At 39.6% G+C, this 16,040-nt stretch overlaps 1 protein-coding gene across 2 annotated transcripts in view; it reads left to right on the top strand.

Annotated features, from left to right (window-relative positions):
• Positions 1 to 16,040, top strand: part of TBC1D31 (TBC1 domain family member 31) — a 62,146-nt gene that overhangs the window by 30,685 nt on the left and 15,421 nt on the right. For both annotated transcript variants that reach the window (XM_044668971.1, XM_044668965.1), the window contains 7 exons: positions 2,223 to 2,356; positions 8,495 to 8,628; positions 8,890 to 9,069; positions 10,716 to 10,948; positions 11,535 to 11,687; positions 12,737 to 12,872; positions 15,604 to 15,696. In XM_044668971.1, the coding sequence (XP_044524906.1) occupies positions 2,223 to 2,356; positions 8,495 to 8,628; positions 8,890 to 9,069; positions 10,716 to 10,948; positions 11,535 to 11,687; positions 12,737 to 12,872; positions 15,604 to 15,696 (1,063 nt within the window). The remainder of the gene's footprint in view (positions 1 to 2,222; positions 2,357 to 8,494; positions 8,629 to 8,889; positions 9,070 to 10,715; positions 10,949 to 11,534; positions 11,688 to 12,736; positions 12,873 to 15,603; positions 15,697 to 16,040) is intronic.

Raw genomic sequence — 16,040 nt, forward strand, 5'->3', positions numbered from 1 at the left:
CCTTTTTCACATGCTCATGATGTCCCATAAAATAAAACTCTTTTTTTTACTCCCATTCTGTGCTTGAAAGAGCATCCCAGTTTAGCCATGTGGCAAAATACCAGTCTATAGTGTTCTGTGTGTTATCTCTAAATTTGTTGTTTATAATTTGAATTGAACTGTTTAGCTTTGGAAAAAAAGCCCCAATTGTATGTTAGGTCACATACGGGAAGTAAAAGACAAAAGAGGGAATTGTTTCTCCACACATTTTTTAAACTATTTAAAGTTTCCTTACATTTTGTTAATACCTTAATGTTATTATTTTTTAAAATCTACAAATATGTATTGAGTCCCTCCTAAAAGCTAGGGCCTATTTTATAAAAGTGTGTTAACTTAATTTTTTTAAATAATATTTTATTTTTCTCTCATTTACATGTAAAAACAATTTTTTAATCTTTGGGGATTTTTTTGTTTTGTTTTATTTTTTGTCATTTTAAGCCAAATTCTTCCCCTCTCTGAGATGACATAGCTTAAAGTTTGTTTTTTTAAAATCTTTACCTTTTGTCTTAGAATCAGTGCTCTGTATTGGTACTAAGGTAGAAGAGCAATAAAGTAACAATGACCAATATGGAAGTACATTTCACATGATAATACATGTATAATACAGATCAAATTGTTTACCATCTCCAAGAGGAAGGAAGGAAAGAGAGGGAAGGAGACAATTTGGATCTTTTAATGTCAAAATGTTGAAAATTGTTATTACGTGTAATTGGGAAAATTACATGTGATTGGGGAAAAAAATCTTTGAATAAAAAAAAAAGCAGTAAGGGCTAGGTAATAGGGGTTAAGTGACTTGTTTAGGGTCACACAGCTAGAAATGTCTAAGGCTGGATTTGAACCCAGGACCTCCTGTCTTCAGGCCTGGCTCTCTATCCACCGAGCCTGTCCTAACTTACAGTTATTTTAAGTGGAATGACATTGTGATATAGTCAGAGAGCTGCTCTTGGAGCCAGGAAGACTTGAGTTCAAGTTTCACCTCTGACACATTTTGGCTGTCTGCCCCTAGGTAGTCACTTAACCTATTGGCATTCTGGGCAGCTCTCTAAGACTAAATTGCAGAGAAGATGCCAGCCTGCATTGGTGGAGGGAGTTTCCTCATCCAGGAATTTCCTGTCCCAATGAAATTTCAGGTTCAGGCCCTAGCCCTATTTTCTTTTTTCTTTTTCTGAAACCTTACTTTCCATCTTAGGATCAATATTAAGGATTGATTCCGAGGCAGAAGAGCAGAAAGGACTAGGTTAAGGGACTTGCCCAGGGCCCAACAGCTGGAAAGAGTGATGCCAGATTGAAATCCAGGACTTCCTGACTGACTTTCTATCCACGGAGTCACCCAGCTGCCCCAAGTCCATTCACTTACAGGAACCACATTAGAAGAGGGGAGAGGAATTAGCAATGTTATAAAACGACCCATAATCCTACAACCATTAGGTTGGGCTTTGGAGTCTGCCTCCTTCTGAATCATCACGCAAGATCCACTTAGTGAGGGGAGTCACCGATTTCTGATGGTCATCAGAAAATCCTAGATAAAAATTAATGTTTAAAACATTTGCAGCAAAAGACCTCCTTTTACTGCTCTTTGTTTGTGCTTCATGGAACTTACTTTAAACATCTCCAGTTGTAAGCTCTTCAGTGAGCAGTGCGGCTGCCTGTTCATGAACAGAAGCACCATCCCAAATAGGGCTGGGAGGGAACCTGCAGCCTCTCTTAGGCTCATTGTCATATTTTCATTCTTCTGTGTGAAGATTAAAAACTGAATGGCTGTGCTCAGACGCAGTGAGTGATGGAAAATGTAGAATCCTGGCCCAAAAGTTGTTCTTCACTTTCAAATAGTACTGGTGGTTCTTAAGACTTGTTTATCCTAATATTAGCCTTATGTGCCAGGGTAGGGCTATGTCTTTCTCATTTGTAGCAGTTATGTCATGCAGTCGTCTTCATGTGGGACCCAATAGCCTCTTGGAAAACTAGCAAACCCTAGCTTCTCCTGTGGAAGTGCTGGCTCATACCTAGAATATGCCCGGATTATAACCACCGCCTGTGAGAATGCTTCCAGACTAAATTTTTTCTGTAGTTAAAAAAAAAAAAAAGAAAGAAATCTCTTCAACCAATGTCAAGCATGTTTTTGTTTTGTTTTGTTTATCTCCTGTAAATATTTTCTAGCTTCTTGGGCATTATTTCATTCACAGGACCATGTCTGCATTAGCTCACTGGTCTGCTATCTTTGGTGACACTCCATATCTCCCTCTGTTAGCATTTCCATTCGTAAAATTATTCCAGAACAACCAACTCGTCTGTTTTGAAGTTATTGCCACTCTCATAAGTAAGTAAACATTTATCAAGTAATTACAATTAAAGGGTGAATTCATGTGCACTTTTTGCAATACCTTTTCCCACAGCAGCAAAAATATTATCAATGAAGATAGAGGGAAAAGACTGCTCCAGCTGTTAGACTGTCAACTTTCACTCTGATTTGCTTGAGTTGGGAGTTTGGAGACAGGATTTTGAGAGTGCAGTCATGGACACCTGAAGCCTCTTTGCAGAGAAGGATGGAAGCATGTGGCTGAATATAAAGTATAGACTTAGATTGCTTACCTCAGGAAGCTGCATTAGTTCTTTGCTTGCCCTCCCTTCCTCCTTTCTTTCCTTCCTTCCTTCCTGCTTCCTTCCTTCCCTCCCATCTTAGAGTTAATACTAAGTATCAGTCCAAGGCAGAAGAGTAGAAAGGATTAGGCAGTTGGGGTTAAGTGACTTTCCCAAGATTACACAGCTTGAAATGTCTGAGGATAGATTTGAACCCAGGACCTCCTGTCTGTAGGCCTGACTCTGTATCCATTGAGCCACCTAGCTGCCCAATTTGCTTTTTCAAATGTGAAATTAAATTGACCTTTGTGGCATGAAATCTCTGACACCTAAAGTAATGTATTTCTAGAAAGGAAGCATTTTCTCTCCCACCAGATCTGATCTATATATCAGATCAAATTCCTAAAATATTAGATTTTACTTAGTGGAAAAAATTGAGATTTTGATTTATACTTTTTTGGTGGGAATGAAATTTTTTTCCTATTAAATGAGTGTGACTCTATGATAATGAGTCAGGGTTTTTTGTTTGTTTTAAAGAAATGGCACAGAACTTGTGTACTAACATGGTTGTTCTTTTGGGATGTTAGACTTGTAGCTCAGGGATGTTGCCAATTGCTCAGAATATTTTGGGAACTCCCATTTTGTAATTGCCTTTAAAGCTAGTTTCATTCTCTTGACTATGTTGTTGGTGATGTTTTGTTTGGGGTTTTATGTGTGTGTGTCTGTGAGCGTGAGTGTGTATGTGAGTGAGTGTATGTCTGTGAGAGTATGTTTGTGTGTGTGCCTGTATGAGTGTGTCTGTATGAGAGTGTGTGTGCCTGTGTCTGTGAGTGTGTCTGAGTGTCTGTGTGTGCATGAGTGTGTCTGTGTGCCTATCTCTGTGAGAATGTGTTGTGTGTCTATGAGTGTGCCAGTGAGTGTGAGTGTGTATGGGAGTATCTGTGAGAGTGTGTCTGTGAGTGTGTGTGAATGTATGTCTGAGTGTGAGTGCATGTCTGTGAAAGTATGTCTCTTTGTGTATCTCTTGAGTGTTTGTGTGTGTGTGTCTGTGAGAATATGTCTGTGTGTGTGCCCGTGAGTGTGTCTGTATGAGGGTGTGTGTGTCTGTGAGAATGTCTGAGTGTGTGAGAGTGTGTGTGTATGCCTATGTCTGTGTGTGAGTGTTTCTGAGAGTGTCTGAATGTCTGTGTGTGCATGAATGTGTCTGTGTGTGTGCCTATGAGTGTGTGTGTATGTGAGCATCTGTGAGAGTGTGTCTGTGAGTGTGTCTGAGTGTAAGTGTGTGTCTGTGTGAGAGTGTGTCTCTCCTTGGCACTCCTTGTCCTTTTTTGGTCTTAAGGGAGTTGCTGGTGTTACTGATGAAAAGCCTGAAATGGTTTTTGGTCATTTCCAAAGCCAAGTTTGATGAATAAGTTATGTTATGGTCCTTTTGGACCAGAGGAGGAGTGACTATCACATAGTAAGGTGGATTATTTCATGTGTAGCTTGTAAACTGGCACTGAAAGAAGTTCCCAAAGAGTTGCCACCATCTTTTGAATGGTTCGTATGCCCGGGATAAACAGATAGTCTCGGGAGTGACAGCTTTGAAGGACAATACTCTTCTGAATGTCCAAATCTATCCCTCTTCCCCAGGCTGATCTTGGTTTAGTCTCATTACTTTGTAGTCACACCCAAAGGCTGGGGAGCTGCCATGGAATAGGTGGTTGACTTAATGACATCCTCTTCATCCTCCTCCCAGTCCATATCACTTCCAGGAGGAAAAATCCATTTGTCCTGAGATGGTGGGTGGTGGTGCTGTGCCTTGCACAGCCTTCCATTCCTTGGTCTTCCTGTCAGCCCTACTACCTAGAGGCCTTCCTTCCCTCTGTTAAGTTCTGATTACTGCTACAACATTTACAATCAGAGCAGAATAAAAAAGTAAAGACAGAGAAGGGACTCCTGGCCTAGACTTTCTGAGTCACATTACCTGAAACCATAGGAAATGGATGGAGTTGGGTTCTACTTTAATTAAACCACATCCATTTAGTCAGGGGTGCTTCATTTGGGGTCTATGAACTTGTTTTTTTTTTTTTGTTTTTTTTTTTTCTTCATTTTAAACCCTTAACTTCTGTGTATTGACTTATAGGTGGAAGAGTGGTAAGGGTGGGCAATGGGGGTCAAGTGACTTGCCCAGGGTCACACAGCTGGGAAGTGGCTGAGGCCGGGTTTGAACCTAGGACCTCCTGTCTCTAGGCCTGACTCTCAATCCACTGAGCTACCCAGCTGCCCTATGAACTTGTTTTTTGATATTTAGATAACTATTTCAATCTAACAGGTTTCCTTTGTAATCCTATGTGTTTTATGCATTTAAAAACAAGCTTCTGAGAAAGGATACAATAGACTTCACCAAATTGACTGTCAAGGCACACACAAAAAGGGTTAAGAACCTCTAATTTAGGTGGATTTTCCTTTCAAAGTTAACGTGGAGGGATGAGGAGCCCTTACCTCCTGTCTTAGAATATTGGTTCTAAGGCAAAAGAGGGGTGAGGGCTAGGCAATGGGTTTTACGTAACTTGCTCAGGGTCTCACAGGTAGGAGTGTCTGAGGTCACATTTGAACCCAGGACCTCCTGGCCTGGCTCTCTATCCACTGAGTCGCCTAGCTGCTTCCAAGAATGTGGTTTTTTAAAGAACTAACATAATACCTTCAGTAGTTCCTTGTCTTAGCAAATTTATTTATCTACTATTGATATAAAAATCCAAAGCACCACCAAAACCCTTTTTTCTAATTAAAAAATGGGAACTAATAATGCCACAAAATATATGCCTACATCTGTAGAGATGTAGTTTTGAGATCTTGCCCAAAGCATGTCCCTTTATTTTCCCTTCTCTTAGACCATCCATAGAATTCAGGAGGCTTGTTGACAAATTGACCTACTGATACCAGGCCCATTTAGTACAGGTTTTGTCAGAACTATTTTAAATGGACCATCCTGTATATCAATAGAGAAAAAAGTCTAATTGAAGACAAGTTTATTGTTTTGTATTAATCAATAGTAATAGAATAGTTCTAAAGGTTGTAAAGAAATAGGCAGCTTTCCGAGTTTGCTATTTTCATTTAAAATCTTAAACTGCCATCTTGAATTATTGTGCTCAGTTCTGAACACCAGCTATTAGGACACTAACAATGGGGTGAGGGTCGGGGAGGCAGGATGGTGCAGACATTCAAGGCTGGCTCATGTGCCAATTATTCAGCACATCGGAGATATTTAGGCTCTGTAGAAGAAGGTGCTCACGGCGGGTTCAGGGAAGGTGTGGTACTTAACGTACAACATTTTTTATCCTTCTCCCTTTCCCTATACTGTGTCATCCCTAAACCTGTTCTCTGACTTCACTGTGACTGGCCAGTCAGCTCTGTCCTCTCTTCTCCTCTTGAATGGTGAGCTCTAAATCCTTCTCACAGTCTGCTGCCTGGAGCAGGAGGAAGTCATGCAGCCGTGCGGCAGGGTCCGTGGCTGTATGTTACCGAATCTCACCACGGTGTGCCTGACCTTCCTTTCCTGTCTCTCCCTCTGTGTGTCTCTTCAGTCTTTCCCTCTTCCTTAAAACCCCTCACCAAATCCTGTTCTCTCAGCTGGCTTCCCGGCTCAATTTCTTGATAAATCCATCTACCCCTGGCACCGCCACTTCTCCCCTATTCTCTTCTAAACCCTCTGTGATGGGCCTTTAGTTCTCATTATCCGATGTAAACTGTCGTCTCAAAAGTTTGCGAGGCTCTCCTCCTCGTCAGATCGGATGACATTTTCTGAATCGCTGTCCTCGCCTCCCATGGGGTCAGTGACCATCTGGCCAGCCTCAGAGGCTCAGAGCTCCAGACCCACACCACCACCAGATGCCCAGGAGTACTCTACGTGCCAGACTCACCCACATGCCCTACCTTCTTCCCAGCTTCCCAGCTTCCTGCCTCTCACCGCCCACTCCAGCTTCTCTCCCACATCTGTCTCTTTCTCCCCAACAGTGTGTGTCCACCTCCTTCTCACATAAGTAGTCTCTGCCATAGCCTCCAGGATTGTTCGTGCCTCCTGCCAGCTCTCTGGTCTTTCCCCCTCCAGTACAGCCTCCCTGAGGGTCTCCTTCCCTCCCACCCCAGCGACTGCCTTATTACCTCTAGGATCAGCTCCCGTGTTGGGCACCTGCGGGTCTTCCCTGCCTGCTCTTTTCTCTTGTCTTCTTAAATCATTCGTCTCCACATTCACCCCTCTTGCCATGCAAAAACTCCGTCTCTTATGTCCGTGCCTTCAGTGAACTCTCTTCTCGCCCCTGCCGCTTGGAATTCCTGACTGCCCCAAGTCCCTTTCAGTGCGGCTTTCAGCCAGATTCCTTTTGGGGACTCCCCACAGCTCCTGGTATCTTCTCCTCTAGCATTACTTTGGATTTCCTCTGTATCTTATACAGATGACTATTTATGGATGTGCTATTCCATTAGAATGTAAGCCCCCTGAGGGCAGGAAAGATCTCTTTCCTTTTTGTCTTTGAATCCTGTCATTTAGCACAATCCCTTACATCTTAATAAATGCTTGTTGGATGACTAGTGCTTTGATAGACTTTGGAGAAGGAATTTGATTAACCGTATTTGATTCCAGAGACCAGTTGTAGGATTAGTGGGTGGAAATTACAGAGAGCCAGATTTAAGCTTGATATTTGGAAAATTCTCCATAAGCTTAGATTTCATCTTCTTTACCTAGTAGAGTTCTTCATCACAGAAGGTCTTGAATTAGGGGCTAAATAACCACTTCCTGGGGATTTTATAAATGGGATTATTGTGCTTCAAGTATAACTTGGACTAGAAAAATTCTTAGGTACCTTCCAGCTTTGAGATGCTATGATTCTATGATTATTGCCTGCTTCTTAATTCAATACCTCAGAACCCTTTTGTTTTTAAATTTAATTTTATTATTATATTTTCTTAGTGTGGGTTTTCGCTCCACTGGTTCTGTTTGCCAGTGATTCTATCCCTTGGTCCTCAGCATTGGTTGTGTCCAAAAAATGTATCTCCCTCCAGCCAAGAAGCTTCTGGGAACTTTATTAAACTAGTCCTTTGAAAGTCATTTATGTCCATACTAGGAGCCTTTCCATCAAGACGGGGTCTGATTTATTGACTTAGGTTTTCAGGAGCCAAGCCCACTTCCTATCATGGGGAAGCTTTACAGTGGGACCTCAGTGGGAACAGCAGTGGCAGCAGAGGGCATGGTAGCTATATCTTCTAGCTAAAGTTTATAATAATTTCTCCTTTTTTTTTTAAAGCCTTCCCTTATGCCTTAGAATCAGTCCTTTGTATTGGTTCCTAGGCAGAAGAGCAGTAAGAGCTAGGCAGTGGGGGTGAAGTGACTTGCCCAGGGTCACATAGCTATGAAGAGTCTGAGGTCAGATTTGAACCCAGGGTCACGGTCTGGTCTGCCTCTCAATTCACTGAGCCACCTGGCTGCTCCCCTCTTTTTTTAATTAGCAAAAAATTTTGTTTTTTAATCAAATAACATTTGGAGATTTGTGTTTTTTGCCTAGGGTTATGAGTGCTGTTGTGTCATGCTTTTTGCTCCTTTCTTATTCATTGCCTTTTAGGAGCTCAGTGAATTTGCAAGATTTCTGAAGAATGAAAAGCTCTTTAGTCTGTTGTTCTAATGTGGGAAGATTGTCTTCTGTTCTCTTTACACATGACTGATAATCCTGTAAAAGGATGCACCTGAGTCAACTAGAGTCACTGCTCTGTGAAGGCTCTGAGGTTTCACTGGGGCATAGGAGGGTTGGGCCCAGACTTTCCTGCCTTGGGGCCTAGCTCTCCTCATCCCAGGGACTGCAGGTTGTGACAGGAGGGCGATTATTGTCTCTTTCTTCCTTCCTAGTTAATTGGTGTCAACATTGGTTTGAATATTTTCCTAATCCGCCTATCAACATCCTCAGTGTAATTGAAAATCTTCTGGGCCATCACGACAAGCAGCTGTTGCAGCATTACATGAACTGCGGAGTGACCGCCCAGGTAAGAGGCACTCTCTCTCGCAGCGGTCAGACACTGTGCGCCGTACTGAGAGGGCGCGGAATACCTTGTTTTCCACCCCAACTGCCTCAAACGTGAAAAACCCCATGTTTCCAAACCCTATAAAGGCAATAAAGGGTAAAAATGGCAGACTTCTTTGGATAACATTGTGTGTAATAATAATGCCATGAGGAGCACTGCCAGTACAGTCGTGGTTTAGGAGGGTTCCTACCAAACTGTTGAGCATTTTCTTGTTTCTTTTAGTTATATGCGTGGCCTCTTCTAGAAACCGTGTTCTCAGAGGTTCTCACACGAGAAGAATGGCTTCGAGTATTTGACAATGTCTTTTCCAACCACCCTTCGTTCCTCCTCATGATTGTGGTGGCCTACAACCTCTGCTGCAAGGCACCTCTACTCAACTGTAATCTTAAAGATGACTTTGAGGTACAAACCTGTATTTTGTAAATGGAAGTTCTCTCTGTACATCATTGTTTCCAAAAACGATCATGATAGCATTGCATTTGTAGTTTTCAGTTTTTTACTGATATTGCTTGTACTATTTATCTTCATAGAAACTCACCCTACCACTTTGACAGAGCATGTAACATTTAATTTTTTAATTAAAAGTGCTTATAACCCAGCTGAGCAAAATAATCATTATATAGTGCCTTAAAACTTTAAGGCATATCAGAGAAATAGTCTCAAGTAATGTCTCTTTTTTAACTTTTTAATCATTTTTTAAAATTTTTTTAATACAACAAGCATTTATTTTCTTGCTTTCTTACCTCCCCTCAAAAAAAAAACAACAAAATACACTTGTAATAAATATAGTCAAGCAGAACAGATTCCACATTGGCCACTTCCAGAAAAGGTGTATCTCATTCACATTTATCACCTCTCTGACAGGAGCTGGAGATCATGCTTCCTCTTCAGTCATGTAGAATTATAGGTGATCATTGCATTGATCAGGGTTTTTCAGTCTTTCAGAATTGTTCATTTTTCTCCTCTTATATTTATTCTTTTCCTGGTTCTGTGCATTTCACTTTGCATGAAGAAATGATTTGTCTAAAGTTGAAGAAACTCTTGATTAGACTGAGTTTCCATGACAAAATATGATCATCTATTCTGGGCATGTATGTCAATCACACTTATGACATTAAAGCAGAAGGTTGTCTACTGACAAAAAGACTAGCAAAGCATGGAAAGAATTCTGAGACCTTTAAGGAAAAATGACTGAAAGGTAACGGATGCTCTTGTGTGAGTGGGAAAGGTTATCATTGCTGTTGAGTCATTCATTCTCTATAAATACAAGAAATCTCTTCATTTTAATAATTAAATTATTTTCCTCAAGCTCATGTTTTTGATTATGAATGGCCTTGCTATTAGTCCTGACTGATGGGAGTCTGAGGAAAGACTAATATGAGACAAGAATGTGGTGGCATGGGGGAATGGAGGGAAGAGGCAGACAGTCCCGGTGCCAGTAGAGGAGGCTGCAAAGTTCCCTGGGGCGGGGGAGAGTGGCAGGGCAGGGTGATAGGGAGATCAGCACCAGTAAAGATGGCTGCCAAGTTTCCACTTGAGTGGAGATGGCTCTAACCTCTTATAGGACTGTTGTCAGGGATGAGGTAACCTGGATTGTCTTTATTGGTTCAGGTGAGCTACCTGGACCAACCTCATTGGATGGTCCTAAGGGGTTGCGGAACCATGGTCTGTAAGGGGAGGGTGGGCAGGGGGGAGGGGGATAGAGTTCTCAGGCCTAGTGGTTAACCATGCAGGAAGGGCTAAGGAACAAAACAGTCTTGGTGTCCTGCTGGCCTTTGCCGGAGCTGGCAGGTGTTGAAGGAAGGGCCTGTTAGTTCTGATAGGGATTGGGGGTGGGGTGTTTTGGTCCCACAGTCTATCACTTGCCTTTTGAAAATAAGAGGTAAAGTCTTATTTGGGGGTCCATATATAGTAAGAAAAGTATTGTCTTTCCTGGAAAAATTCCCTGTTGAAAATAAACTTATTTGTTTGATTTTTTTAAAAACAATAATATATATTGTACTCTATAACTACATAACAGAGAACTTAAAAGGAAATTTTCCTTACAGTATTTTTTCCATCATCGTAATAACCTGGATATAGCTGTTGTAATTCGAGAAGCCTATCGCCTCATGCTTTGCACCCCAGCTGATATTCATCCGAAGAGTATGCTTGATGACTTTGTCCCACTGACAAAAAGTCAATACCCAGTCTTTAATAAGTATCCCAAATTCATCGTGGATTATCAGACACATGAACTAGAAAAAATAAGGAATGATGAACTGGAGTACTTAAAAGAGAGGTAATCATAAATATTGACAAGAACAACAACAATAATAGAAAATATTTTGATAGCCCTTTTAAAATTTGCAAAACTTTTTTTACACATCTTGTTTGTCATGATAAGGAAAATCGTGGTCACTTGCCTTTTGTAAATTAAATGTTATAATTGTTAACAAGGGTTACTCGTGAAGACGTATTTAGAAATGGATTTTTAAAAACTTTTAAATCCTTCATCAGAAAGCTAGTGGTCATCTGTTGTTATACAGATCTTAGTATTTTTCAATGTATAGCTTATATCAGGAAAGGTTTTATTTGTTTTTGTTGCACTTTGGATTTAAAGACTACTTGCAGTGAAAAGAGAGCTGAGGTTTTTTTTTTTTTAAACACCACTCCTTAATGTTTTGAGAAAGTATTTCCTGAAATGTCTTCAAATTTTTATTTTGTTCTGAGTGGAAACTTACTGCTCAATCAAATCAAGCTTCTCATGGTAGAATAGTGAATTTTTACAATCATTATAAAAATTTTTTAAAGCAGAGGGACTTTTGATTGATCTTGATCTTTTTATTTCACTTTTCAAAATAGTATATGGAATTGTTTTAACTCAGGCAGGCAATCCATGAAATGGAAGCTGAAATACAGCGACAGAAAGATGAAGATGAAGTTTGGTACCAGAAACAAGAGCTGCTACGTGAGGCTGAGGACAAGAGGAGGGATATTCTTCTGGAAGAAGAGAAGAAGCTTTTGGAACAAAGAGATAGGTACATAATAGGTCACTGCTTCTTCTTATCTAAAGAAAAAGTTTGGTTATTTACTTTTCAACGTCATCTAGTTGAGAATTCTGGTTATATATTTGATTTTCATATTCAGTTACATCATGCAGAGTTTGGTCAAGTGTCAGATAAGTAGGAGGTAATAAAGCCCACTTTATACTAGAATTACTCTGTATATAAATTAATTTTTCTTTGATTATTTGAAAGGCAGTGCATTTCTGTATGGCCACAGAGCCATCCATCATCATGAACATCTGTGGCTTTATTGACAAATTACAAAAGTTCTGCTTAGTAGAATTCTGGATAAACCAGCTTTTGCTGGCTTATTTCATTCAAATTCTGTGTAAAACCATCTTGTTAGCTTTGTTTTATAATAGCACATATGTGTCTTAAAATTTTTTTCTTGACTATGTAATCCCTTCCATTATACCATTCAGAACTTGTCTTTTGAAAAAGGCCTCATTCTAGTAAACTGCCTCTTTGTACACACAAATTTGTAATTCAAAATATCTGTTAATTAAAATCATCAAGAGTGGGTTAATTGGAGTTGTGAAGTATGCTTTGATTCCCATTCTGTAGTGGTGGCTTAAGAAATTTATTTCCAATATGAATTTTTAAAATAATAGACATTGAGTTGAGCCGTTGGCTTCTTTTTAAATACTAAAAACAAAATCCAATGCTGTTGAAGCTAGCTTGGCACAAAATGTCACATTCTTCTTTTGAACAAAAGTTAGAAATAGGTTTTTATTTATTTAAAGCAATTAGGGTAACAGATTTAACAGAGGAACTTTGAGTATGAAAGAGATGGCCAGTGGTGCATGGGCAATTTTTCTAGTCATGGTGAATTCAGGCTTGTTTTGCATTGTGAAGCTTTCATTTCCATGTTGTAAACACAGCTGTGGGACATTGGAACCCATTAAAAAGAAAGTAGATGAGAATAGGTGAAGGCCAGCTGTTGTTACAAAACTTAATATTTTTCAATTTACGGCTATATCAGGAAAGGTTTTATTTGTTCTTGTTGCATTTTGGGTTTAAAGACTAGTTGCAGTGAAAAGAGATCTGAAATTAAAAGAAATACAGCTCCTTAGTGCTTCAAGAAAGCGTTTTCTGCAGAATCAGCAAGACCAACGTGAAATGGAACTGAGAAGACTAGATGATGAAATTGAAAGAAAGGTTCGTTATTTTTATTTAAGTACTTTTTCCTGAGTAATTGTTATGTGAATCAGATGACTGACACATTCTATCGAGATAGCTCTAGCAAGACAGTAATTCCTTTTTTTAATTATGCATGGAACATGCGCTTGTCTACTATGGTATGATACCTTATACAGCCAAACAGTAAGTCTTATTTTCTCATTCATTTCATCTGGGTCTACTTTGAATTTTTTCCTTTTGGCATTTCTGAGGTAAAATAAATTCTATTTCAATATCCAGTTCACTTAGATATAATTAATTTTAATACACACAATAAAACGGTTAGATTGATTATTTTATTCAAATTCTTTTGTAAGAAGTTTTACAACTACTTTTTATTTCCCATTTCTTTGAAGTATGGAATATTGTGTATCCTTTCTATTGTTAATAACCTGAAAGACTGAGAATTTAGGTGATTTTTCTCATTCATAGATGAGTTGTTCCTAGAGATTGGTTTATTTCTTTTCATTTCTAAAAATATTATTATTTCCTATTTGGGGGGAAATGTGTTATGTACAAGTTAATGAATATCCAAGTAGCCTTCTACCTAGAATATATACTGCCATCCTGCCTAAGCCATATAGAAAAGTCGTATCTCGTATTGTGTCCTCAAGGCCAAGCCATTAGGACTTTGAGGGATATTAAGGACAGAAGGCAGTTCTAAAGGTGATGTCCTGTCTTTCCTCTCCAATGTGCTAATATGGGAAACAGTTCCTTATAGGAACTTAATTCTTGATCTAATTTCAGGAAGCCAGTACGTGACCTAATTCACTTCACCTCCCATCTCCCATTTCAGCTCTCCGTTGGATAGTCCAAACTGCATGTCTTATAGACATCTTTTTTTAACCCTTACCTTCTTAGTATCAGTTCTAAGACAGGAATGGCAAGGGAAAGCCAGCTGGGGTTGGGACTCGCCCAGGCGCATACAGTTAAGAGTATTCGAGGCCAGATTTGAGCCTAGAAGCTCCCATCTCCAGGCCTGGCTCTCTATCCACTATCTCGCTGCCCCGTCTTATGGACATCTTAACGGAACTTGTTCCCCCCACCCAAGCCCTTCCTGTTCCCTAACTTTCCTATTACCGTTGAGGGACCACTGAGCTCCCGGGCACTCGGGCTCACCACCTGGCTGTCATCCCCAGCTGTACCCTAGGACAGTGGATTTCCCTTTGATGGCATCCCTTGCACACCCCCTCTTCCTCCTGCCCCGCTCCTGCCCCCTGGGGAGGCCCTCATTTCCTTCCTCACACTGATGAGCCCGGCTCCCAGGGCTTCCCTTGCCTCAGGTCTCCCCCTCCAGTCTTGTCTCTCCTTAGCCCATCCTCCCCGTTGCTCTGTTTTCTGTGGCCTCCCCAGCCGCGCTCTGCCCTGTCATTTCCCTGCACCCCCTAGACAGCAATAGTAACATGAACAATGCTTAGGTTAATTTGATAGACATACTATATAAAAACTGGTGAAGTGATCACGAATGGGTAGAAGAAATTCAAACTTGGGGTTCTTTGGTGCCAAACGTTAGGATATATTAGTTTTAAAAGTTTTTTAAAACACCAAAACATTATTGGTAGAGCTGTGAACTTAGGAAAACAATTTGAAACTCTGCTCAGAGGGTCATAAAATTATGCAGACCCTTTGACCCAGCAGGACCACTTCTAGGTCTGTGTCCCAAAGGGATCAAATTAAGGGGGAAAGAACCTGCTTGTACACAAATATTTCTAGGAGCTCTTTTTGTGGTGGCAAAGAATTGGAAACTGAGGATGTCCATCAGTTGGGGAATGATTGAATAAGCTGTGGTATATGGTTGTAATGAAATACCATTGTAGCCTAAGAAATGATGAACAAGATGATTTCAGAAAAGCTACGAACTGATACAAAGTGACGCAAGCAGAACCAGGAGAATGTTGTACACAGTAAAAATAATCATGTTTGATGATCAACTGTGAATAACTCAACTGTTATCAGCATTGCAAAGATCCTGTGCAACTCCAAAGGACTTAGGACAAAAAATGCTGTCCTCTACCACAAAAGGAACTGATGGAGTCTGAGGGCATATTGAAACAGACCATTTGTCACTTTATTTCCTTGATGAGTTTTTTCTTGTATAGGGGATGTCTTTTTTCACAACATAATAAATATGGAACTGTGTATTGCATGAAAGCACATGTATAACCTATATCAGTTTTGCTTGCTGTCTCTAGGAAAGAGGAGGGGAAGAAGGGAGAGAAAGAATTTGGATTGCAAAATGTCAGAAAACAAATGTTTAAAAATGTCTCTACGTGTAACTGGGGAAAAAATACCATAAAATATTACTGGAGAAAAAAAGTTTCTATAGATAAGACCATTAACTAAATATTACATTTAATCCGTAAGATTAGACAATTAGGTTATAGCAAATGAGATTTTAGATTGTTCCACTTGCTCAATTCCTAATGATAGTTACAAAATGCTAAGAGTTACCATCTGTTCTCATGAGCTTAAGAAATGAACATATGGTAATAGTGTTTTCTCCTTTCATTTAAGGGACAACTTTAAATGAAAGATTATTATTAACAATGAAATCTAGGAGTAACATTTTTAATGTTTCATTCCAGCACCTATTTACTATCATTGCACCCACTTTCATAGTCTGTCTGTCAAATTATTCAAAAATGCTCAGCCCTAAGATGAAAGAATTTTGTAAATTTGTTATTTAACATTGTGTATTGTTCTGCTATAGATATCTTTGAGAGATGAAGAAATTGTGACTACAGCCAGAGAAGTAGGATTACAAAAATTGGAAATCGAAACCCAAAGAAGACTCTTAGAACAGGTATAAATTAACTTTTCCAAACATAATAAAAATCTGCTTTGAGAAATATTATATTAATCTAGATCAGTTCATCATTGGTTGCAGAATTTTTTTGCAGCATTTTAATTCCACACTAAATATGAATTAGATTTTTAATTCATGTTGAGGCTTAACAGTGAATTGTGAAGCTGCTTAAATTTTTAGTCCATTAATTTGGAATTCATGGTCATGGAAGCCAGATTAAAGTTTACTTTTTTGCTATCTGTGCTAGAAGAGTAGGTTATAAGAAAATGTAATAGTATGATTATTGAGAGGACTCATTTTTTTAGAGTTTAACACATGAATATTATGCAAAGGAAGCTGAC

This window comes from Gracilinanus agilis, chromosome 1 (assembly GCF_016433145.1).
Source record: "Gracilinanus agilis isolate LMUSP501 chromosome 1, AgileGrace, whole genome shotgun sequence".
Taxonomy (NCBI): Eukaryota; Metazoa; Chordata; class Mammalia; order Didelphimorphia; family Didelphidae; genus Gracilinanus; species Gracilinanus agilis.